This window comes from Rhinoraja longicauda, chromosome 16 (genome assembly GCF_053455715.1).
Source record: "Rhinoraja longicauda isolate Sanriku21f chromosome 16, sRhiLon1.1, whole genome shotgun sequence".
In the NCBI taxonomy this organism is placed as follows: domain Eukaryota; kingdom Metazoa; phylum Chordata; class Chondrichthyes; order Rajiformes; family Arhynchobatidae; genus Rhinoraja; species Rhinoraja longicauda.
In genome coordinates this window covers 24,400,568-24,426,548 of record NC_135968.1, presented here as the reverse complement: position 1 = coordinate 24,426,548, position 25,981 = coordinate 24,400,568, and the positions used below count along the sequence as shown (strand labels likewise).

General features: G+C 40.4%; 1 protein-coding gene across 4 annotated transcripts in view; it reads right to left on the bottom strand.

The window, feature by feature from the left end:
- Positions 1-9,760: 9,760 nt before the first annotated feature.
- Positions 9,761-25,981, bottom strand: part of fam204a (family with sequence similarity 204 member A) — a 58,147-nt gene continuing 41,926 nt past the window's right edge. For all 4 annotated transcript variants that reach the window (XM_078412825.1, XM_078412828.1, XM_078412827.1 and 1 more), the window contains 2 exons: positions 19,791-19,897; positions 9,761-10,598 (listed from right to left, as the gene is read on the bottom strand). In XM_078412825.1, coding sequence (XP_078268951.1) covers positions 10,547-10,598; positions 19,791-19,897 — 159 coding nt within the window. In that variant the 3' untranslated portion in view covers positions 9,761-10,546. The remainder of the gene's footprint in view (positions 10,599-19,790; positions 19,898-25,981) is intronic.

Genomic DNA, 25,981 nt, shown 5'->3' with positions numbered 1-25,981 from the left:
TCTTCTGTTTTGTCCCTTCCTATTGCTATAATCAAGTGTCACGTTTCACTTCAAAATACTTAGCAGTCACACATAATTTTTTGCATGATGAAAGCATGAAAAATTGCATCGCCATGGAAACAGAATTCAAAACATGTCACAGCAAATGTTTTGTTTAATTTCTTTGCACTCTCCTTAAGACCGTGAAGAAATTCATGCCACAGATGTGGAACTGTACGCTCACAAAGGCAAAATAGAACTCATTGTCATACTTATATGGGAAAAGGGCCCCAATAATGAGCTGAAGCAAGAAAATGTTCAGTGAAAATATAACAAAAAATTATTGACTAGAAATGACTCTCTGTGATATTATTGCACGGTTTGCCTTTGAACTCTCTGTCGTCCTGGCTGTTGAAATTAATTGCTATGTTCTGCTTCCCCCTCTGTTTGTATGGCTTGGCTCCACAACTGAACAGAAGGACAAGTATTTTTTTAAATCTTTCTTGAGGGCCGGCATCCTCCTCTGTTCAGAAGCATTGTACATTGGTTGTTAAGCAATTGCCCATACACCTTATAAATGATTAATTCACCTTGTAAATGCAACAGACAGAGAAAAATGATTTAACTATAGTAATTATGTAATTGAAGTTGAATAATGCTCTTTTGGCAAACAAAACATAATGATGCGTCATTTTAAGCACTGGGTTTAAATCAAGAGACTAAAACTCATTGTGTGCTTCTTTTGTTTCCAAAGGACAATTATGTCTTCAAAATCGTCCCATTATTGGGATAAAAATTCCCATATTATTTTACTATGGAAATCAGAAAGCACAGACAAGAACACATTTGGTTTGTAAAAAGCATTCATCTTGAATCAGTTGTTCTTGTTTACAAATCTTCTCTGTACTAATTGTACCCCCCCGCCACCCACCAACTCCCTGAGTAAAGTGCGGCTTAGCTTTTATCCGCAAAAGCAGTAGTCAGCTGTACCGGCCGATCTCCTGTGTCGTTGTCAGTAGAAAATGGGGACAAAATCAATTTTCCTTAAGAGACGATCAGGAAAGTACTGGGAACGTTGTAGGGACATGTGGCTTCTGGAACTAAAAGGTTTTATTCAGTGTCAGAAATGAATGACATTCATGACTGTCAGACAGGTGACTTTGTAATGGGATAATCTGATTAAGATATCTATAATTATGACTAAGTCATGATGCCTTAAGGAAGGACTGACACACCTAGCAATATCATGACAGTTGGAATAATATTTGAAATAAATGTGAGCTAATTCACTTTGGTAAACAAAGTACGAAGGAAGAGTAAATTGTAAATGGTGAGAGACTGAAAGACTCAGAAGGACCTGGTTGCCCTTCAAATACAAATTACTGAAAGTAACCAGATAGGTTCAGCAAGCAATTAGGAAGGCAAATGGTATGTTGGCTTTTAGACATAAAACGCTGGAGCAACTCAGGCAACATCTCTGGAGAAAATGAATAGGTGATGTTTCGGTTTGGAACCCTTCTTCAGACTGAATGTAGAGGGGGAATAAACTGGAAGCAAGAAAAAGCCAGAACAAATCAGGGCCAGCAATAGATGACCTCAGGAAGGGTGGGAAGGTGTGATAACAAAAGCGATACCAGGATGCGACCAGTGGAACACTTTCCCTAGCTAGCAATGGGCCATTATGGGTTCCACCCAGGTCTCTGTCTCTCGAACCTCCATTAAAATTGCTTGATTCTGCCAAAATAAATCCTAGCATCTCTGCATTAAATTGAATGTGTTATTTCACATGTCCATGTCCTCATGAGGCTTGTTGTATCATCTTTGATCTTTACTGCATTTGCAAACTTTGAAATTGTGTCCTGTACACACATGTTCAACTCATTACATCAAAAGGATCAGTTGTCTGCATGCCAAGCCCAGGGAACATCCATCTGTACTTACCCAATCTAAAAATGATGGTTTACCGATAGCCTTCATCCATGAACCAGTTTTGTATACACATTACTACTGCCAGTCCCATGGGCTTTAATCGTGCTAATCTTATTGTGATGGTGGCACAGTTGGGTGACTAGTGGAGTGGCTGCCTCACAGCTCCAGTGACCTAGGTTCGATCCTGACCTTGGACACTCAAACTTATTTATTAATAAGTAAATGCTTTAGTATTTACTTTGATAAGAAATCTCAATAGAAGTGTCAGCAATCCGATCTGGTAATCTTACCTTGTTCATGTAATAATGAAACAGTTTGAATCTGGTTGATTCAGTTGCTTAGACGTGGTGTGGGTGAAGATCCAGACTAAGTTAGTGTTCCATTTTCAAACGTCATCTTTTTTTTGGATGAGATTTTAAATGAAACCAGGCTGCTTCTGTGATATTTTTTGGAACAACCTATGTCCAAAAGAAATACAGTAATTCCAGAAAGCAACATGGTCCATGGTGATATTAACCTTAGAATGAAGCAGCTGGTAAGTTCCATGTACAACTTAACTTATTTTTCTTAATTTCTTAACTACTAGTTTAGAAATTACTTTAAAATGTCATTAATGTCCCATCTATTCTTAAATCTACATATATTGTAATTGACTTAACTACAGAACTATTCTTATTTAATTAATTGATAGATTAACAAAATGCCCCAAGTTGGTTAACAGAACACTATGTTGTCCTTTGAGGAACATATTTTATAATTTCATGTATGTCTGCTCCTGTACTTAGAATGTGGCTGAGAAGCAGAATTAACATGTATAGTATAATCTATGTCTTATATCGATGGTCACCTCCGTTCTAAATTGTGGTGAATTAAATGTCACAAATATGTGTCAGATTCTCTGTACTTCCAGCGACTTCAATTGAACGGTTTATCAATTCCTCGGATCTTTTATAAGTATATAGTAATGATATTTTTCATAGACACAATTAACTCTTTGCTGTTATAAATATTTTGAAATTGATCCCTGATGTTAACTACTAATAAAATTCCTTCCCTTGTGGACCTACACTGGATTAATTTATATACATGGCGCAGAAATAATTTATCTGTCTCAATTCGTTCCACTGAAGACTGTTCTCAGTTTCACTCACCTAAATCTATTAGTATAATTCTTCCTTCATTTTTTCCTCAGCTGAATGCTCGGCCCCTTTTAAATGTATCCATTCTATTCATTTTAATCATAGCCTATGGTAGAATCACAGTCACACATCTCTTTGGATAAATAAGTTCCTATTGATATCCCTTTTGGAATTCTCTCTGTGTTCACTTTGTCATTATTTTAAACAATATTATTGGCCATTCCACAATCTTCTTGAGAGAAAACAAATTCAGCCTGGCTGTGCTGTATTCTGTTCCTAGGATAACCCTGGACTTCCAGTTGCCTGTCATCCTGATCTCTAGATCGTTGGCCTCCTACACTGTTCCAACAAAGCTTGAGATACATTCCAGGAACAGTATCTGAACCTGTGGCTTGAAATATTGTAGCCTCCATGGCTCAAAATGCAGTTCAACAATTTCAGATAATCATCTACTGTACTCCAGCATCTCATTGTTCCAGCTGTTCTTTTCTCTCTCCTCTTCCAGCACATCAATTTTTAATTTGTTTCCTCCTCTTCACACCTCTTTCAGACATGCCTCACTTGGTTCTTTCAGCCAGACTGTCATCATCGGTGTCTTTTATCTCTCCTTGTCACCAGCCTTTCAGATCGTTCCTTTCCTTCTCTCCACCCCATCCATTTCTATAACTTAAAAAACTATTTATTTCTAACTTTTGATGGAAGGCCATCAAGTACAAAACGTTAACTTTATCTCGATGCTATCTGATCTGTTTAGTATTTCTCACATCGGCAGTAATTTGTTTTTCAATCACAAATTGATTTGTTTCCTTGGCTTCTTAGCTCCCTGCAGTGGGAAGAGAACAGGCACTCTATTGACAGCCACCCGCATGGTGCTTGATAGGGTGAGGAGTGACAACATTGCAAAAATACACTGCAGCAACACGAGACTTTCCTAATGGTTAAACCCGATGCACAATATGTGGACATTAAAAATCTATCCTCACATTACCGGCCTCAATAACATGCAATTCTAACACTGTTCATACCTGATTCAGAAGGCTCCATCGGAAACTGTATGAACATGTCTTCTTTTTTCCAGAATTGTATAAGATGGATTGCACTTTCCTTGTGAAAATAAATTATTATCCATTTCTATTGCAATTTAGCAAGCTGTCAGCATTGTCAGAGAAATACAGCAATGCGTTGAGAAACTGGAAATAGCCTGGGGTATGTAGAAGAATATGTAATTCCACCATGTAATTCACATCAGACTGCACTCTAAACTGCAGTTGTCAAAAGTTATGGTATAACATCTAACGTTATTTTCACTAGCAAGTTGTTTTACCCTGTACAACTTGAAGCAGTAAATCAATGGAGTAAAATTTGCTCCAAAATAAATCAATCAACCCACATGCCATTCATGATATTATTCTGGGATCTCATCTATCAACAGGACTGCAATTTTACCAGTAATATCATTTAAAATTATCTTTAAAGCCTGTTGTGAATCCCACATTTAAAAGAAACCAGGAATCACACTAATTAGAATTGGTTTTGTTTACTTAGTTTTCTTTAGTTTAGGGAAACAACACAGAAACAGGCCCTTTGCCCCATCGAGTCCATGCTATCCCTTTCACTAGCACTATCCTACACACTAGGGACAATTTACAATTTTACCAAAGCCAATTGACCTACAAACCTGTACGTCTTTGGAATGTCGGAGGAAACGAGCGCACCTGCAGAAAACTCCACGTGGTCACGCACTACGTACAGACAACACCCGAAGCCAGGATCAAACCCGTGCTGCCCTACTTGCATGGTGTTCCATGCATGCAAGTAGTCAAAGTTCTCTCCTTACTTAAATTGCAAATGTAATACAGTTAATGGGACAGGTATTGATCCACCTTATGTGGTTGGGTCAGTGAGGACAGGTTTTTCTCCCGGTCCTCTCTTGGGCCAACATTCCCAGTATCAAGGCCCAATGTGCACAACCAGCTTCAACCATGGGGCCATATTGTCTTCATGCCTAGCACCAGATGCCTGAAGTGGGCACTCTGAACTTTGTGTGACTAGTAATTTTGGAAGAACAGAGAAAATGCTTCAACAATATCCTTAAACCACAATCAAAAAATATAATGTCCACTACATCTCATCGGAACTGCTGGCTGCACAGCATTGAAACTGGCAAGGCAAACTGTGGCATGTGGAGCCCATGCAAAAGCAGTGGTAAGAGCCCACATTAAGCGTGCGAGACAAGCTCTGTACACAGAGTGTGGTGGGTGCCTGGAACGCGCTATCTGGGGTGGTGGTGGAGGCAGATATGATAGTAAAGGATTTAAGAGGCTTTTAGATAGTCACATGGACATGCTGGGCATAGAGGGGTATGGATCTTGTATAGGCAGATGAAATTAGTTTATTGGCATAGACATGATGGCCAAAGGGTCAGCTCCTATGCTGTACTTTTCCATATGCTTTGTTCAATGTAAACCAGATTACCCAAATCCGATAGTCCTGGATAGAGTGGATGTTGAGAGAATGTTTCCACTAGTGGGGGAGTCTATGACTAGAGGTCATAGCCTCAGAATTAAAGGACATTCTTTTAGGAAGGAGATGAGGAGAAATTTCTTTAGTCAGAGGATGGTGAATCTGTGAAATTGTTTGCCACAGAAGGTTGTGGAGGTCAAGTCAGTGGATAGATTCTTGATTAGTATGGGTGTCAGAGGTTAAGGGGAGAAGGCAGGAGAATGGAATGAGGAGGGATAGATCAGCTGTGATTGAATGGCGGAGTAGACTTGATGGGTCGAATGGCCTAATTCTGCTACCATTTATGATCTTATATACCAATAAACTCCATCTGTTCCAGTTATGGTGTTAATATAACTTGAACATTGAATTCTCCAATTTTAGGTGACTAATCTATGAAGAACCCCCTCCCTCCTTTTTTTAATCCCACTCTCCTCCCTGTGCCTCACCTGGATTCACACCTATTTCTCCCCCCCCCCCCCCCCCCCCCCCCGTTCCCTTTCACCTATATTCCTTCCTCTGGCTTCACCTCCTCTATTCATATCTCACACCTATTGTCTCTTCATCTCTGGCTTTTGTCTGACCATCTCCTTATCACCCCCGCCCCCCTCTCACCTGTATTTGCCTATCACTCCTTCCCACTACCTCTCTCTGCAGCTTCCCTCGCCCCTCCCCCCCCCCCCCCCCCCCCACCACCACGATCAGTCTTAAGAAGGATCTAAACCCGACTTCACCTATTCATGTTATCCAGAGATGCTGCCTGGCACACTTACTCCATCAATTTGTGGCTTTTTTTTTCCGACTTTATGTCCCCTTTATACTAAGGACATTCTAAATAGTACCTGAATCTGAAATATTAATTATTGATGTGATTTAAAGTCCCCTTTTTTTTGATAATTATTTCATCAACATAATTATAAAAGACAATCTTAACTAAGTGACTGATCTTGCAAAATATCTGAGATTATTTTGTAAATTTGAAAAGGCAACTGTGATAGAACTAGTTATTATTCTGGATTCGACATACAAACATTACACTGTACATGACTGATAATTATGCACTGGCATTGCAAATCTCTCTCTCTAACTATTTTACTATCCAGAGAGTCAAGAATCAAGAGTGTTTTACTGTTATATGTCCCGAAATGGAGCAATGAAATTCCTACTTGTAGCAGCACAACAGATATGTAAACATTGTACTCGGTAATATCCATAACAACAGCAAAAAAAATTCAGTGTTGATATATATGTATGTATCTGTATGTCTGTGTGTGCATGTGTGTGAGGGAACTGCAGATTCAGATTTAAATATTTACATTATGAAAAACAGACAAATAAATCAGTTTATCAACAAAACAAAAAGCCAAATTCCAAATACACAGTGTGATTTCCCCTGGAATGGAATACAGCACGAGAAGAAGACATCAAGTGACGAGCATTGCTAACATTAAGATTACGAGGTCTTTGGTTATCTGGAAAAAAAATGAAATGTGTAATCCTTTCAACCAGATCCTTCCAGTAAAGGGCATTTATCAAAAACTTCTTCATCCCATTTTCTCTCATTCTAAACTGCCCTGCAGGTGGTGCAAAAGCAAGGCCATAAAACCCTGTTCTCAGCTGTCACCAATGCTGATATGTGATAACTAACAAGGCCGTATAATGTAAAGTAAAAGCTAGGCAAGTGCAATTCTTTCCGTTCCCAGATAGAACACTTCTCCGGCACAGGATCCGATGGTCTGATCAAGAATGAAAACAATTCTCTACCTCCACACTCAATATAGAAATTTAACACGCATTGACAATTATAAATATGAAAAAAAAGTCACCTGCTTAGTTGAGTCAAAGTGATTACAAGTCACCGAGGGTTTTAGAGCATTAAAGTGAATGAAAAATTAGATATCAAAGCAAGTGGTAACAAACTATTCCATCACCATCTTTAAATCTTCGTGAGCAGGTGTATATATGCACACTACGGAGCTTTGAGTTAGTGTCCATAACATCTTTTAAATTCTGTAAACTGAAGAGCAAGCCTGCACCACGTTCTACTGTTTCTTTGTTCTGGAGAGGAGGGGTGTTCTGTAGAAGGATGCGTTGTACAGATCTTGTTCAGATCAAGAAATTGTTTTGTCCTGGATGGTACCAAGCTTGGAATTTTGTTGAAACTGCATTCATCCCGGCAAGTGGACAGTATTTCATTGCACTCCTGAACTTGCCCCGAAGGCAATAAAAAGGATTTCTGCAATTAGAAGGTAAATTAGTTGTTGCAGACTGCCCAGGTTCTGGCAATTTTCAATGTTGGATGAAGCATGGGAGGTTGATGTTCTGCCTTAAAATAAAATGGAAAATACCAGCTCCTTATCAGGGCCCCAGTTTCATCTGGTTCACAATATCCACAACTTTGTACCACAATGATGCAGCTTGATAGGCATTGGTTAGGCCGCATTTGAAGTATTGTAGGCAGTTCTGATTGCCCCATTGCAAGAAGGATGTGGATGCTTTGAAGATGGTGCAGAGGAGGTTCACCAGAATTATGCCAGAATTAGGGGGTATTAGCTACTGGGAGATGTTGGACAGACTTGGGACTGTTTTCTCTGGAACACCAGAGGTTAAGTGGGGATCTTACATAGTATATAAAATTATGAGGGACATATTTAGGGTAGACAGTCAGAACCTTTGTTCCAGGATGGAAATATCAAATACAAGAGGGCTTTAAGGTGACGGGAAAAGTTTAAAGCAGATGTGCAGGACAAGTTTACACAGAGAGTGGTGAGTACCTGGACTGTGCTGCTGGTGGAGGCAGATACAATTGTGGTGTTTAAGAGACTTTTAGATTGGCACATGGAGGAAATGGAGGGATATGGATTATGTGGACACAGATATAGGTTGGTCTTGCTATCATGTTCGGCATAGACATTGTGGGACGAAGGCCTGTTCCTGTGTTGTACTTTCCAATAATCAACAATAATCTTACAGTACATAGAATATGCTAGTAACAAGGTGAAAACATAATTGGTGTGCATGTCAACATCCTTGTTGCATTTGGAAATAGAGAGCACAGGTTAACATTATTGTGCATAACATTTCCTTTTCACTTCCGAATGCTGGATTCAAACTCAGTTTGTGATAGAAATGAAGTCTTTCCTCTCTGATATGTAAAGTGGAGTAAAAATAGCATATATATTGGAAATATCTAGTTGATTATACATTATTTTCTAGAGACAGGAACAACAGGTCTCAGTAGCCAACCAGCAAATCTTTGGGAAGTTAGTACAAGAATAAATTTTCCTCAGGATCTCAATCCTGTTCTTCATTGCTATGAAACTGAACAGATGCACATGAACAGCTCCTTTATTACAGAGAGATGATACTTTTGATGACAAAATCCCAGTGAAGCATCAGTCAAGTTTATATGCTCAAGTGTTGAAGCGTACCCATTATAAAACCTGAGAATATTTACAAATGTAGACATGCTTGTCATGTTTTTCTGAAGATGGAGCTCGGATTAGGTTTCTGCAACACAAGAAGGTGGGTGGCACAGTATGACAGCAGATAGTATTGCTACCTCCCAGCTTCAATGACCTGGGTTCGATTCTGACCTCTGGTGCTGCCTGTTTGGAGTTTGCATGCTCCCCGTGTAAATATGTGGATTTTCCCCCAGCTGCCCCAGATTTCCTTCTCCATTCCAAGGATGTGCTGCTTGGTCAGTTAATTGGCCACTGCAAATTACCCCTTGTGCAGGTAAATAGTAAGAGAAACAGAGAGAAGTTGATGGGCATCTGAGTGTGAATAAGTTACAAGAAGCAAGTAGGAGAATGGGAGCTGGCATAGGGCCACAGGGCCTCCTTCAATGGTCTGTAAAGAATGAGAAATCCACTTTAAAAACGTTATTTATGCCAAACTGAATACAAGAGTGGGAAAAAAATCATTTCATCTTGTAATATTTTCCCAGCTTAATGAATTAAAAAAATGATGTCAAACATTTTCTGCGACTGTAACAGACTATCTTGTAATAAACTTACCTGTAAGTTTGGAAATTAATTTTGATATAAATGTTAAATTCTTTCCTGTCATGATGTTAACCAAGTAAACTTGATAAATGAAATCACTATCAATTATTTTCACATAAGTATTATGTTGTATTTATGTTCAATTTATTCATTTATTAACATAAATACATGGTATAATTCTACCAATCACCCCCCCCCCCCCCCCCAGCCATCCAAACACACAAAATATTATTTCCAACATATGCAGAAAAGGTTAGGTTGCAAAAAATACATCAAACCAACAAAATATGCTTGTTATAGAAGTATAAACATTTGATCATTCTATATCTTGCTGAAATAGTGCATATAATATGTATAAACAGGTTATCTGGAACAATGAAGCAATTATTTAATGAGAAAAAAAGTTCTCCATGCTTAATATTCCAGTCAGATGATTGAATATTCTTCTCCACAGCGATCTTCTAACGCTTTTAATTTCAGTGACTGAGTGGTAGAGATAGGAGTTTACGAAGGCAGCGCAGTTTCTTCAGTGGAATGCCCATGACATGGCAATACAGGGACAGATAAAGTTCACCTCACATAGGCAATGATTCTATCTCACAGCGGATCTCGAGGCCTGAAAATACAGCCTTCCGGTTGTAAGTAGAGCTCACAGTGGCTGAGCTTGTGAGCAGGCAGAAACAATTATCATTTTACTGTTCATGTTATGAAATTATGTCACCAAAAGATACACAGGGCCTGCTTAAGATTATTTATAGAATGGCAAAATCTTCTTTCAAGCTCCTTGACCATGTTCAAATTTTAAGCACTTGAAGGCTAAATCATTCTCAATCGGTTAATGTGCAGCTATGGAAGCAGCAGGGCACAATCATTGTTATATTCTTGTAAAGTGCTTCCAGATGACTCCCTTGAGATTGGATTGAGAGTGCAAGTGCAGGTCAAGTGTTTCACATCTCAATGCTCACTTAATTTTCATCCTGTGTCATGACTTCACATATAGCCCATGTTACTTTTTGTTTCCCATCTTTTCTTTGCTTCAAATCTGGATTGTATTAAAACAAAAAGGTACAATGTTAGTTTATCTGAGTTCAGAGTGATCTATTTGACTCAAACACTTTTTAAAGTAGGGTGAATCTAGAATCACCACAGAGGAAATGGACAAATTCTCCCCAATCTCTGCCTACCAACATCTGACAGATAAGAGCAGGCATGAAGGTACATGAAACTAGTTTAGGGATACTTCCGACGCTTCCCTTCTATCTTGCTGTCATTTGTTTGTTTCTAACATTTATTTGCCAAAGCAATAAGGGCAGTGATTTTGGGTGAGAATTATCGCCTATGAACACACATGGTACCTCATGGGTACTCTAATGTTCTGCACTATTACGCTATCTAAAACTAATGTATTGTACTATTGACAAATGACCAAAGAAAACATTTTTTTAAGCTGTGGCATCCTATGAATTTTTAACAGCTTTATCTTGCTAGAAATATACTGAAGATCAGATTCAGATGCTGTTCCCACCGTAACTAGTCCAATTACTCATGTTATGTCTTGCTGCCACACAATATATATGCTCACAGAGCATTGTTCACATTGAATCTATAATCATGATATGGACAGCTGGTGAATAAACTGTTATTGTGTCAAATTTTGCTGTTTCGGCATCTAGGTCCTGTTATTTAGTTTGTGCATCACCAGAATCATGAAAGCAAGAGCAAGATGCTTCCAACTTGAAACATTGATTGTGGATGCAAGGAGCTGCAGATGCCGGTTTACAAAAGATGACACAAAGTACTGGAGTAACTCAGCAGGTCAGGCAGCATTTCTGGTGAACATGGATAGTCGACGTTTCAGGTCGGGACCCTTCTTCAGGCATCGTGATTAGCTGGTGTCCACAGGTCATAGAAACAGGAAAAGGAAAGGGATTGAGTTGGCGCTGAATCGACATAGGGGCAGAGTTATGCAACCCTCCCTTGATATTAAGATACTAAATGGCCTACATTGTTATATGCCATATTGATTTTCGCAGATACATTTGCACCAAGTAGTATCTTAATTCACTCTTGCAGCTGTCTACTGCATTTTTAGGATGCCACTTAGATTATGCAGGGTAATTGTAGGTCCCAACATTTAATATCCAGAAGCTGCTTTTTTGGATAAGAAGATAGACACAAAGCGTTGGAGTAGGTCAGGCAGCATCTCTGGAGAAAAGGAATAGATGACGTTTCAGGTTGGAACTCTTCAAACATTTTAGGATAAGGCTGATGCTAAGTGTTTAGTGCATGGGCTGGATATAAGCAGAGACACAATGAAGCGCGCAGTGTTAGTCGTAGTTTTCAACAAGCAATTTGGTCTGTTCACAAGTCTCAAAATAAAATTGCCCAGCAACTCCATTTTCTTCAAATGTTTTTCCGCTGTCTGCTGGTAAATTTTCCCACATGTTGGGTTGCTCTAGCTAACTGCCTGGCTAACAACTAACTAAACTCATAACATGTTGTTAAGCAAATGATTACATTAACTTCCACTGTGATTTGAACCCGTGACAAGAGACATGTGAAGCCAACATCTTAAGGGCCTGCCTGGAATTTGTTAAAACAAAAAGGAACTATAAATCTTAACACGCTTTAACATAACATGGAAAATTTCAGATAACTTTCCCCCCCCCCTAATTTTAAAACAAGTCATAACATATTGTGCACATTATCAGGTTTATGATAAATGACCCAGATTTTCCTGTCAAAGTACTAATCTGCTGGCCGAGATTTATGTGCAAATGGTACGGCAACTTCAGAGCTAGAGAAACAAATGGCTTAAGTCAAGTATTCAAAAGTTGCTGTTTGGCTTTGCCATTAGCTTCATGGAGATGGGTTCTTGATCTTCAAGGCACCATTCACATGGAGAAAGAGGGTTGAATTTGATGTATGTGCAAGGCAGGTATAAACCGATATCACCAGTTGGTTGCTTATCTATTTCTATTCAAACCTCTTTTTATGAGAATAGAGAACAATTATTGCCAAACTTTCTATGAAATTGAAAATGTAACCATTTCAGCTACAGAATCTCAGTCTTTTTTGTTGGAATTATGTGAGATTTAGATAATCCATATTGTGTCTCTTTGATATTTGCCCCTCTTTTCGTCAAATCTCCCCTTCCCTCTATTTATTTCCCATTTTGCATCTAATTGAACTTTAAACTTCCTCCTGGTGCTTGCACATCTTGTTTCAGAACCCTTCAATCTGGACCGTCCCAGAAAGAATGGAGTTGCTTATCCTCAGGCTCAAGATGCTGGACTTCTCTTTGCAGTGAAAAGACTGGAGTAACTCAGCAGCAGGTCAGGCAGCATCTCAGAATATAGAAAGGTGATGTTTCGGATCAGGACCCTTCTTCAGACTGGGATTCTGACCCGCTGAGTTACTCCAGGAATTTGTGTCTTTTTTTGTAAACCAGCATCTGCAGTTCCTTGATTCTACTTCTCTTTATAGAGACATTGTTATGTTTAATTCTTACTTCCAGCATCTATCTGTAAAAGAACATTTAATACCTGAATTTGCAGGGCCAGGTCTAACTAACTTTCATTGTAAACAATAACTTAAAATAATCTCCTTGGATCTTTCTCTACACAAATTTGTAATCACAGCATCCTATAGATTTCAAACAGTGCTTCAACCCTATATTTTGTTCATCTTATGGAGAAGGAACCATTAGAACGTCAAGGATGCAAGGGAAGTTTGCAGATCAACCAGTTGAGAAAACAGAGAAACACTCATTGAGGAATTCTCCTCTGTATTTTACCATGGAGTGAAACATGAAGGCTAGGGAACTTGGGATAGTTAATGGAGATGTCTTGAGGCCAGTCCGTATTATGGTCAAGGTACTGTACGTCCTAGAGCAGCTGAAGGTAGGTATATCTCCTGGGCCTGATCAGATATCCGAGGATACTGTGGGAAGCTGGAGCATAAACTGTGGCAGCCCTTGCTGAGATATAAGAATCACCATTACACATGAGTGAGGTGCCTGATGACTGAACAGTGGCTAAGGTTGTGGCTCTATTTAAAAGGGCTGCAAGGAAAAGCCTGGGAACTATAGACCAGTGAGGCTAACATCTGTGGTAGGTAAGTGACTGAAGAGAATTCTGGGGGATAAAGTATATATGCATTTGGATAGTCAGGGGCTGATTAGGAATAATTAAGCACAATTGTGTACACAGGAGATTGTGTCTTATGAATTTATTTGAGTTTTTGAAGAAGTAACCAAAAAGGTTGAAGAAGGCAAGACCTTAGATGTTTATATGGACACTATATGGACTCCAGCAAGGCCTTTTTCAAAGTTCCACATGGAAGACTGATCTGGGAGGGTTGATCACTTGGGATTCAGGGAAAGCTAGCTAACTGGATACAGAATTGGCTTATTGGAAGGAAGCAGAAGGTGAGTTCGTGTATTTTTCAGACTGGAGGCCTGTGCAAATGGTGTGCCTCAGGGATCTGTACTGGGCCCATTGCCATTTATGCTTTATATCAACGATTTGAATAAGAATGTACAAGGCATGATTAATAAGTTTGCAGATGACACCAAAGGTGACAGTGAAGATGGTCATCAAAAATTACAGGATGATTTTAATCAGCTGGGCAAGTGGGCTGACAACAGTTAATGGAGATAAGTGCGAAGTGTTGCATTTTGGAACGTCAAACCAGGGCAGGATCTTCACAGTGAATGGTAAGGCCCAGAGGAATGATGTGGAACAGAGGGATGTAGGAGTACAGATACATAGTCCCCTGAAAGTGTCAACACAGGGAGGATGGTAAAGAAGGCTTTTGGCACATTGGCCTTCATCAGTCACGATATTGTGTACAAAAGTTGGGACGCTATGTTACAGTTGTTGGTGAGGACACATATGGAATACTGTGTTCAGTTTTGGTCATGCTACAAAAGGAAGGATACCATTAAGTTAGAAAGTGTGCAGAGAAGATTTTCCAGGATGTTGCCAGGACATGAGGGGCTGAGCTATAGGGAGAGGTTGGGCAGACTAGGACTTTATTCCTTGGAACACAGGAGGCAAAAGGGTGATCTTATAGATGAATATAAAATCATGACGGTAGTGGAGAGGGGGAATGCAGTCTTTTACCCAGGATAGGGGAATCAAAAGGCAGAGGACACAGGTTTACGATGAGAGGGGCTGGATTTAATAGGAATCTGAGTGGCACAGTTTTCACTCCCAGGGTGGTGGGCATATGGAACAAACTTCCAGAGGAGTAGTTGAGGCAACTTCTATAACAGCATTTAGAAGACACTTGGACAGGTACATGGATAGGAAAGGTTTTATAAGCCAAACGTGGGTAAATGGGACCTGCTTAGATGTGGCATCTAGGTCGGCATGGATGAGTTGGGCCGAAGGGCCTATTTCCGTGTTGGATGACTCTATTAACATGTTATTTGGGAGAGAGGTTTTTGGAAACAGTTGGGTGTCAGGAAAACAGGAAGTCACTTTACAAACTATATCGGTACAATAATATAATCGGTACAAAACTATAATCGGTACAAAACTTTACTATATGGTTGTCCATGTATACTTGGAAATCTTCCTCAACTTTAATCACAAATAGTAATTCCATTTAATTAAAGTATTTTAAACAGTAAATATGCATTTTTGTTTAGTTTAGTTTAGAGATACAGTGCAGAAACAGGCCCTACGGTCCATCGGACCACGCCAACCAGCGATCCCCGCACACTAACACTATTCTATTTGCATTAGGGACAATTTTGCAATTATACCAAGTTAATTAACCTGCAAACCAGCACATCTTTTAAACCGGTGATCCTGGAGAAAACCCACGCAGGTCACGGGGAGAACGTACAAACTCTGAACAGACAAGCATCCATGGTCACGATTGAATCCAGGTCTCTGGTACTATTAGGCACTGTGCCACCCTGCTGCCCCAATATTAAAAATTTAGATTATTAAAAATAAGATATTCATTATATGCGTCGAGGTAGCAATGTATCTGAGTGACACAAATACAATGAGGCTAGACATTTACAACATCATATGTTAAAGCTTGTATCGCATACTCTGATCTCTATTATATATTGAGCAATAATAATTCTTAGCATATTAACCCTTAGAGAACTGATATCACCAGAAGGTTCTGAATCTCCAAAACATTGCTTCACAGCGCAAGAGCCCTGGGTCCAATTTTGAGATCAGGTGTTGTCAATGTTCTATGTTCAAGGGAGCGAGGCAGAAGAGTGGAAACTATCGGCCAGTTAGCCTAACTTCAGTGGTTGGTAAGATTTTAGAGTCCATTATAAAAGACGAGGTTTCTGAGTACTTGGAAGCACACGATAAAATAGGCCAAAGCCAACATGGTTTTGGGAAAGTGCGATTTTGCCTGGTGAACCTATTGGAATTCTTTGAAGAAGTTAATAGCAGGATAGACAAAGGAGAGTCAGTGGATGTGGTTTACCTGGATTTTGGAGAAAGTGAGGGTGGGGGGAGAGTGGGGCTGGGGAGAAGGGCAGGCTGGGGTGGGGAGGAGGGAAAAGTGGGGATGGGGAGGGTGGGGGGAAGGGGGGCAGTGGTGGCCGGGGTGGGGGTAAGAGAGAGTGGGGGGGAAGGGGGACAGTGGGGGTGGAGAAGAGGGGAGAGTGGGAAGATGGGGGAGGAGAAAGGGGGGTGGGGGGAAAGGGGGGTTGGGGGAGAGTGAGAGGGGGTGGGGAAGGGAGGAGAGAGTGGGGGGGTGGGGGAAGAGAGAGTGGGGGGGTGGGGGAGGAGGGGGAGGGTGGGGGAGCAGTTGGTGGGAGTGAGAGGGAGAGTAGGGCTGGGTAGGAGGGTGGGGTGGGGAGGTGGCAATAGTGGGGGTGGGGAGGAGGGAAGATTGGGGTGGAGGGGAGGAGGGTGCGGGCAGGGAGAGTGGGGGTGGGGGGAGGGGAGGGAGGTGGCGTGAGGGGAGGGGGGAATAGGGGTGAGGAGGGAGAAGGGGGTGGAGGCAGGGCTTGGGGGAATGGGGGTGGGACCAGGGGAGGTGCAAGTGGGGGTGCTTAGGGGGGATGGAGTTGGTCTGTGGGGGGAGGAGAAGAGGGATAAGGGGGATTGAGTGGGGGTGGAGGGTGCTACACCAATACAAAAGAGGCTGTGGCCACCACAATGTTTGCACAACGTTACTCACCATTATCCTGGGCATATTATGTAACAACTCTCATTCAAATTGAAGCTACATTTTTAAAGCTACAGACATTTTAAAGTTTAAAAATTCACTTTCTAACCCATTTCCTGAAACACCTCTGCGTCTGACGTCACAATGCTCCACGTTCGACTTCATTTGCTCCTCACTCGCCAAAACAAGATGGCCGCCGGCAGCGCCGCCACCCGCCCGCGCTCAGTCGTTCCCTCTCCCCTTGCATCTCCCCCCTCTCAACTTGCCTCTCCCCTCGCCTCTCGCCCAGCCCCGCCCCGGCAGAGACTCGCACGTCGGCAGTCAGCGTTGAACGCACGGGCACTGGTAAGTGCCTTTCGCAGCCAACGGCTCCACGGAGGGGAGTGGGCGTGGCAGCCGACTGGATGGGGGGGAGGGTGGGGGTTGGGGGAGGGTGGCGGTAGGGGGGGAGTGAGGGTGGGGGGAGGAGGGGGAGAGTGGGGGTGGGGGGAGATGGGGAGAGTGGGGGTGGAGGGAGGGAGGGAGGTGGGGGTCAGGAGAGGGGGAGGGGGGAATAGGGGTGGGGAGGGGGGAATGGGGGTGGAGGCACGGCTCGGGAAGTGGGGGTGGGGGCAGGGGAGGACAAGTGGGGGTGGGGTAGGGGGGATGGGGTGGGTCAGTGGGGGGAGGAGGGGGGATAAGGGGGATTGAGTGGGGGAGGTTGAGGGTGCTACACCAATACAGGAGAGGCTTTGAGTCCAGGGCTTACTCAGTGACGACACCCTCTCCCCTTCCCTGTTCCCCCTCTACGAGGAATGGGCCCAACTGGTCCACTTGGTCTAGTGTGTACTAAAAACAGAACAATGAAATTCTTACTCGCAGCGGCATAACAGATCTGTAAACACGGTATGCATAGATGACAAAATAAACAGAAAAATATTAAATAATTATTTTTAAAAACCCAATATTAGTGCAATAGAAGCCCGAAGTCCCTAGCTCAACCATGATAGGTCATAGCTGGCATGTGAGACATAATCCTTTTCTATTTCTTAAGCTCAGCTTCCTACTGATTAAATTACTATGTAGTCAGGGAATACTTCAAATCATTATTTCTATTATTTCTAGCTCCTGTCCCAATCCAACTTCTTTATCCATTATCCTGATCATCTTGTATTACACATTTAGTTCAATGTCTATAAAATCGCTTTTTTTGTAAAGTTGTCCAAAATGTATCCAGTTCTCTTGACTTCATAATTCAAATTCAAATATCAAACTACTGATATAATCTTCGGACAATCACAATTTTAATAGAACATGCAGGCAGACATTGTAATCAGTGATCCATCATGATATCAGTCAAATCATGATGTGTCAAAATAAGTGATGCTCAAAGCTTAAACTATATTTAAAACTTAATTGTGCAAGACAGTCTATTGCTGAAATTCAAATAGAACAAATGTTTATTCTATTATATTGCAGTTAAATGGAGAATGAATATTTTAAATGGAGTAAAAGACTTGCATTCAAACCTTTCACAAAGTTGGGAAATCCCAAAGCACTATATAGCCATTAAAGTACTTTTTGAAATATTGTCCGTTATAATGCAGGAAATTTGGAAGCCAATTTGTGCATAGGCTTCACAAAAATCATTATGATAATGACCTAATAAGGTGCGTGCATTTTTAAAAATCATTGATTGAATGATTGATTGATTGAAAGATACAACAAGCAAACTGACCATTCAGCCCATTGAGTCCATGTCGACCACTGATTACTTGTTCACACTAGTTCTATGATAATCCATTTTCACATCCACCACCTATATACACTGCGGGTAATTTACAGAGACCAATTAACCTACAAACCTGCACATCTTTGGGATGTGGGAGAAAAGCGGGTATGTCGATTAGAGATGTTGATTGCTAATATAAATCACGGGATAAATCACGGGATAAAGCTTGTGCTTCCTTTTCCTTCTGTGAAACAGTGGCAGCAATTATTTTCTTTTCTATCCATCTGAGAGAGCAGAAGACTCTCTATTTAATATACCAACCAAATCTCAACACTTATGACAGAGTAGCACTCAATAGTCAATAGTGGTCAATTGTACATTATTGTGACTTGTACCTAGATGCAGTGAAATTGTTGAAACAAAGATGGCTCCTGACCCAAAACGTCACCCTCTGTTTTTCTCCAGAGATGCAGAGTTACTCCACTACTTTATTTCTAATAGTGAAATTGTTTGCTGGTGAGAGAATAGTTTTTCTGTTTAGGTTTTTGTAATGAGACTTGAAGAACAAAAGCTTCTTGTCTATTAAAGTTTTACCTTGTTGCCTGCCTCAACAGATTGACGTGTCAAACTCATGACACGATCGTTGATCCGCACAGCAATTGAATGGATAAACATTATAATAGTTAAGATACAGATTATAAAAGGCAATGCTTCAAGCGTAAACTGTGCTTAAACTGTTAATCATACAATGCTGTCATGGCTGAAAATCACTCAAACTAAAATAGTTACCATATTACAAACCCAGCACTGCAAAGTACAATTTTATTGAACACTCCATAACTAATCGCATAGGAAGGAACTGCAGATGCTGGTTTATACCGAAGATAGACATAAAGTGCAGGAGTAACTCAGCGGGTCAGGCAGCATTTCTGGAGAAAAATAATGGATCGGATCCCTTCTACAGACTCCACGCTACATAACGAATTGATCCTTATAAAAATATCATCTAAACTTTCACTGAGAGATTGATTAATTATTAGGTCCCTGACAGATAGCAGCATGGAACAGAGTTGATTGAAGTTCCCAGTGACCAACAACCCGAAGAATCCAATGGACATTTCTATGAGTTCTGGAAAAGCTACCCACTAATGTCTGAAGAAGGATCTCGACCCGAAACGTCACCCATTCCTTCTCTCCTGAGATGCTGCCTGACCTGCTGAGTTACTCCAGCATTTTGTGATACCACTAATACCGACACCAGTTTGTAAATAAATTACCTCCAAACATCCTACTTTACCCGTTAACCTAAACTAAGTCACTCAAATTCAACAGGAAGTGTTTGAAACTAATTTGTAAAGCACCACTCACCCCCATGCAAGTTGCTTCTTCTTTGGGGCCTGCTGAGAAGCTTCAGCCTCTTGCTTGGCTTTTGCAAAATCACGACAATCAACAGCCTTTGCAATTTGCACACCCAGCTATTAAAAGATCAAAGACCAAGATAAGAGTTAGTCACAAAAATCGATGCAAAATTAATTCCGGTATTGCACATCTGCTTTCTCCATTCCTCGCATTTAAATTAGAATCTCGGGACTGTTTTGTTTATCATAAATTTGATGATCGAGCACATTTATCATAAAACAGCCCAAATATTCTCTTATTGAAACAAAGAACTGCAAATGCTGGTTAATACACAAAAGGACACAAAGTGCTGGAGTAACTCAACAGGTCAAGCAGCATCTCTGGTGAACATGGGTCGAGACCCAAAACGTCACTTATCCATGTTGACCAGAGATGCTGCTTAACCCACTGAGTTACTACAGCACTCTATTGTGTCCTTTAAGAATATATACTTGACTTTGTTCACATCTACCCACGGTGAAATTCATTCAGTGGTTGCAATTAAATGAATTAAAAATGGATGAATATTTTCAGTTCTAAAGTTTAAAAAATCCTTGTTAAAATATAAAAGAATACAGCGAAATGTAACTGAATTAAATTACTGTCAAAACCACAGCCTGCCAAACTATTAAACTGAAGTGTCAGCATTCCTCTATTTCAAAAAATATTTTGCTTCTCTTGAAATTTAGGAGAGGGGATAGGGGAGGGGGGGGGGGGGGGGGGTGGGGGGTGGTGGGGAGAAGAAGGAAACCACAATAACTTTATTGCTCTGAATGGAACAGTGAAACAATTTTTCAAAACCACATGATTTGTCCCAGGCTGATCAAGTGAATGGTCTACAGTCTTACATTTTCAGTAGATTATGTTCCAACCCACGTTGGGTTCATGTTCTAATATTTCAAGCTACTCATGCCTCCTAACTACTTTCCACATCACTGTTTTTAGTTTAATTTAATTTAGAGAAACAGCGCAGAAAAGGCCCTTTGGCTCACCGAGTCCACGCCGACCAGTACATTACATTATCCAACACACTAGGAACAAATTTACAATTTTACTGAAGCCAATTAACCTACAATCCTGTACATCTTTGGAATGTGGGAGGAAAGCGAAGCACCTGGAGAAAACCCACACGGTCACAGGAAGAATGTACAAAATCGATACAGGCAGCATCCATAGTCAGGATCGTAGCCGGGTCTCTGGCGCTGTCTCATTACTAACATATTTAACGTGTCAACAAGGCATCTAGAATAAACATGGTGCTTGGAGTCATATAGGCCTGTTTGGCCCATACACCTCTAAACCTTTCCTATCCATGTACCTGTATAAATGTCTTTTAAATATTGTTATTGTACCTGCCTCAACTACTTCTCTGGCAGCTAGTTTCATATACCCACCACCATCTGTGTGAAAATATTGTTCCTCAGGTTCCTATTAAATCTTTCCCCTCTCACTTTAAACTTAATGTCCTCTGGTTCTTGATTCACCTACTCTGGGTACTTCTTTGCTGTTCTCCCAAAGACTGGCTCAGATAACTTGTGCACTTTGTATCTTGCAGTAGCACATTTAAAGGGTCACGCTTCATATAAGCCTGGGCCACATCAAACAGCTTACGAAACCAGCTGTAAAAAAACCTCCATATTCAACAAACATGCACTGACACACTCTTAGACGGAACCAGCCAGGGTCAAAAACCCTTCTGGAGTTCTCCCTGCCTCAGCCAGAAGGACTGGAGCCAGTTGAGTCGCTCCAAGCGTTCTTTGCTTAAGCCAGAAAAAAAATCAGTGTTTAAACTTGGCCTGTGCATTTTACAAATAAGCTATTAAAAAGACATCATCTTTTTTTTCCTGGCAATGAGTTTTTCCAGCTCCCTGGATTGTTTCTCAGCAGACTTTGCTTTGTTATTTCATCAAATAATATTTAGATTTTCACTACTTTCCTCTCTTCCAGGATAGTCTGGCCGTGCACCATTGTCCACTGGCATGCGGCAGATTACTTGGTTCCTCTCTTCCGCATTCTCTAGCCGGCTGCAAGATGCACAGGACTAACCTGGGATAACTCTCGATCCTCTGTGGAGAATCATCAGGCATCAGTCAGGGTATTGAGTACAGAAGTTGTGAGGTCATGTTGCATTTAAGACATTGGTGAGGCCCCATTTATAGCATTGTGTTCAATTCTGGGCACCATGTTATAGGAAAGATGTTTGTCAAGCTGGAAAGGTTACAGAGAAGATTTATGAGGATGTTGCCAGGACTCGAGGGCCTGAACTACAGGGAGAGGTTGAGCAGGTTAGGACTCTATTCCTTGCAGCACAGGAAGATGAGGGGTGAACTTATAGAGGTGTACAAAATCATTAGAGGAATAGATTGGGTAGACGCACTGAGTCTCTTGCCCAGAGTGCGGGAATCGAGAACCAGAGGACATAGGTTTCAGGTGAGGGGGTAAAGATTTAATCAGAACCTGAGGAGTACTTTGTCACACAAAGGTGGTGGGTGTATGGAACGACTTGCTAGAGGAGGTAGTTGAGGCAGGTACTATCGCGACGTTTAAGAAACATTTGGACAGGTACATGGAAAGGACTGATTTAGAGGGATGATTTTATTAGCAACTGGCATCTTTGTGCCTGACTTTGAATACTTAGTGTGATTTAATTGCATGCACAAGCCTGTTTACAAAACATAAAACGATTAATGATTCTGTCACCAAATTGCCCCTCCCTATCTCTGTAATCTGCACTAGCCACATAACTCCTCCAAATATGTAATTCCTTTATTGTTTCGGTTTAGGATTTTCTTTCATCAATCTCCCTCACTTACCTGAAAATCTTCCTTGATACCTACCAAGATCAAGCTTTTGGCTACTCTACACGAGATATCCGCTTTTTCTGCTTAGCTGTTTGATTAATTCTCTGTGAAGTACCCTCAGATGTTTGACTTCAATAAAGGCATAGTGCAAGTCCAAACTGTTTATAATTGGAACATATCTTCTTGCTGTCAGCCCATGGTTCACTTTGTAGAACTCCCATATCTGAATCAGATGATAGGTTTAGAGCTGTGCGCAAGACTCAAGGCTGAGATGTCAGTCATTTATCGGGTGAGTTACTAAACTGAATCCTCATTTCCACTGTCAAGCATAAATAAAGGACCTCGTGGCTCATGTTCAAAGAAGAGCAGGGAGCTATCCCTGTTATCTTCATGCACCAACATCTATCTTGCAACCAACATGATATTGCTGTTTATGAACATTTAAGTCCACAAATCAGTAGCATTAACAAGGTGTCAGCTGAAACAACCGAAGTTGCTGCTAGAAGCAATCTATTGAATAATGTGAAAGATGAAGATTTTCTGTGAAACCCTGCTGGACCTGATCAGAACCGCCGTATTTCACAACAGATTTTGTGCGATATAATTGTGTGGGTGGGATAAGACAAGCCAAATCTCACAATACTGCTGGGAAAATATTTGACAAAACATCAAGAGTCATGCCTTCAGTTTTGCTCTCTGACAAATATGGATATTTTTATAATACTCCTGATATTAAAAAACAATCAACAGTGAAATAAAATTTGTAATGTTAAAAATTATTTAAAACAATAGTGATAAAAATTCACCTAAAAGTATTATAAATAATAATGGCCAGAACTAACAATTATAAATGTAACTTACCTTATTCATACTGTTCTTCCTTATGATCTAAAATCTCCATTCAAACAAATAAGCTTGTGGTCCTGCGTCATACAAAATCTAGCGCAGGATTTCCAACCAGATGTCACTGCTCAATTACGAAGTCAAGTAGAAGATTCAAGTACAGGAATCTGTCAGGAAGCCTGTAACGTCCGCCTATTGATGCAGTGTCCTGACTTTACAGGTTTTTATGTCAATAGACACTACTACATTACCATGGAACTGCCAACAAAACGCATCTTGCCCGTCTCAATGTCCCTTACAGTGACGAACTTGAAGATGATGTAAAATATTGAATATGTTTCCAATTAGGGAATCAGCAAATCAGTGCTTTTACGTTTGCCTCTGTTGACGCTTAATTCTGATATTGTGGGGCTTTTAAGATACATTCAACATTTCATGCCAAGATAAGCTGAATCAGTCAGTGATTATAATTAAATGTTCTCAATCAAGATTTAACAGGATTTTTTGAATCATGTCAATAATATTTAGAGATGAGCGAGGGCAATATAGAACAGACCGGTCCAGGTCTATCTGTACAAGCTGAACTAACAGAAATAATTGCAAATGGCATAGCATGATTTGTTACTAGAGATTATTAGAGACACCTATATTTCAGTATATTATAATTTTGCCTCTGACGGCACAAATTGCATTTAAGATTTAGCAAAATACACTCATCAAGGAAACAATTTTTTTTTAGGAAAAGCTGACCATATTCATCCATCACACCAATGGTTTCTGATTACTTCTAAATACAAACAGTTATAACTTTAGTCACTCATGGTAAATACATTCACTGATCAAAGTGCACGTGGAAATGCTTTCTGTTTCCTTTAAATGTCAGTTATAACATTAATCACTCATGGTAAATGTTCACTGAATTTTTATCTTCACTGTTCAAACAGCGAAATGTTTGAATCAGATGTAGCTAATGCTTGCTACAAATTTATATTGCTTTCCATTTCAATACACTGCATTGGGTAGGGCTTTTAAGCCATTTGTAGATTCATTAATAAATAACTAGTATTTTAAATAACAGAGATATATTTTATGTATGATTCTAGCATCTATATTCAGTATGTCTCAAATATGCCACAGTGAATACATATTTCCCCCATTGGAGGCACTACAGCGCCACCACTGGTGACAGGGTATGGTTTCATCAATTTACTAAAACAGCTTTCCATATAAATTTGTGTATAGGAATGAATGAGTTACACCCATACATCCCAGTTTAATTGCTAGAGTTCCCCAGGGAATGGACAACCAGTCAAGCAGGATACTGGACGTAGAGGCCAGCAAATTTGTTAGATCGACTGCTGAATTTCCAGAGCTACTTTACAAGTGTAATGAAAACCTCACTTCCCTCAGAGTTCCAGCAAGATAACACTGTAAAAACAGAAGCACATCTGAATTCCAAAGATTTGGTTGGACTTCATATTAAAACCAACATAAGAAGAGAATAGAATTCAAACAGTTAATATGAAAGGACCCTGATGTATTTTGGATTACTAAGTATATCTACACTAACAGTATGGTATTTTAGAAATACAGACCACATAGAGGACGTTGGGCATTGGAGTGCAAATTAAGTGCTGAAAGTTTTGGTTTTAAATGTTACCTTATTCTTTTCAACTACATATAGAAACATAGAAAATAGGTGCAGGAGTAGGCCATTTGGCCCTTCGAGCCTGCACCATTCAATATGATCATGGCTGATCATCCAGCTCAGTAACCTGTACCTGCCTTCTCTCCATACCCCCTGATCCCTTTAACCACAAGGGCCACATCTAACTCCCTCTTAAATATAGCCAATGAACTGGCCTCAACTACCTTCTGTGGCAGACAATTCCACAGACTCACCACTCTCTGTGTGAAGAAAATTATTCCCGCATTATTCTTGGATACGTTTGGTGTTCTTTAAATTCAGTACGTGAATTAAGGAATACCGTTGAAGATCTTTTTCTTTAATTTCAGAGCAAAACAACTAAAAACATAAACTAAGGGCAGAGAACAAGATGTCCCTTTCCAAATCCTAATATGAACACCATTTAAAATCGCACATATATAATTTTATACAGATTGTTAATCAATAGGTGTCTGAAGAAGGGTCTCGACCCGAAACGTTGCCCATCAGTCTGAAGAAGGGTCTCGACCCGAAACGTCGCCCATTCCTTCTCTCCTGAGATGCTGCCTGACCTGCTGAGTTACTGCAGCATTTTGTGAATAAATAGGTGTGACCTATTGTTATCCATGTTTTTAAGAGACAGACCACTCAACTATTTTTTTTTTCTGCACTTTATTATATTTTGAAATTAAGGAATATCTTTCAATTTACCCCACAAGATGGCTTTTGTGGGATCAAGGTATAGATTAACTATTACCTACATTTCTCTGACTGACATCTGTCCCGTGTATTAATGTGGACTTGAACATCTCTTTGGAACTGTGCTGATTTATATATGAAAGTTAGTGCCT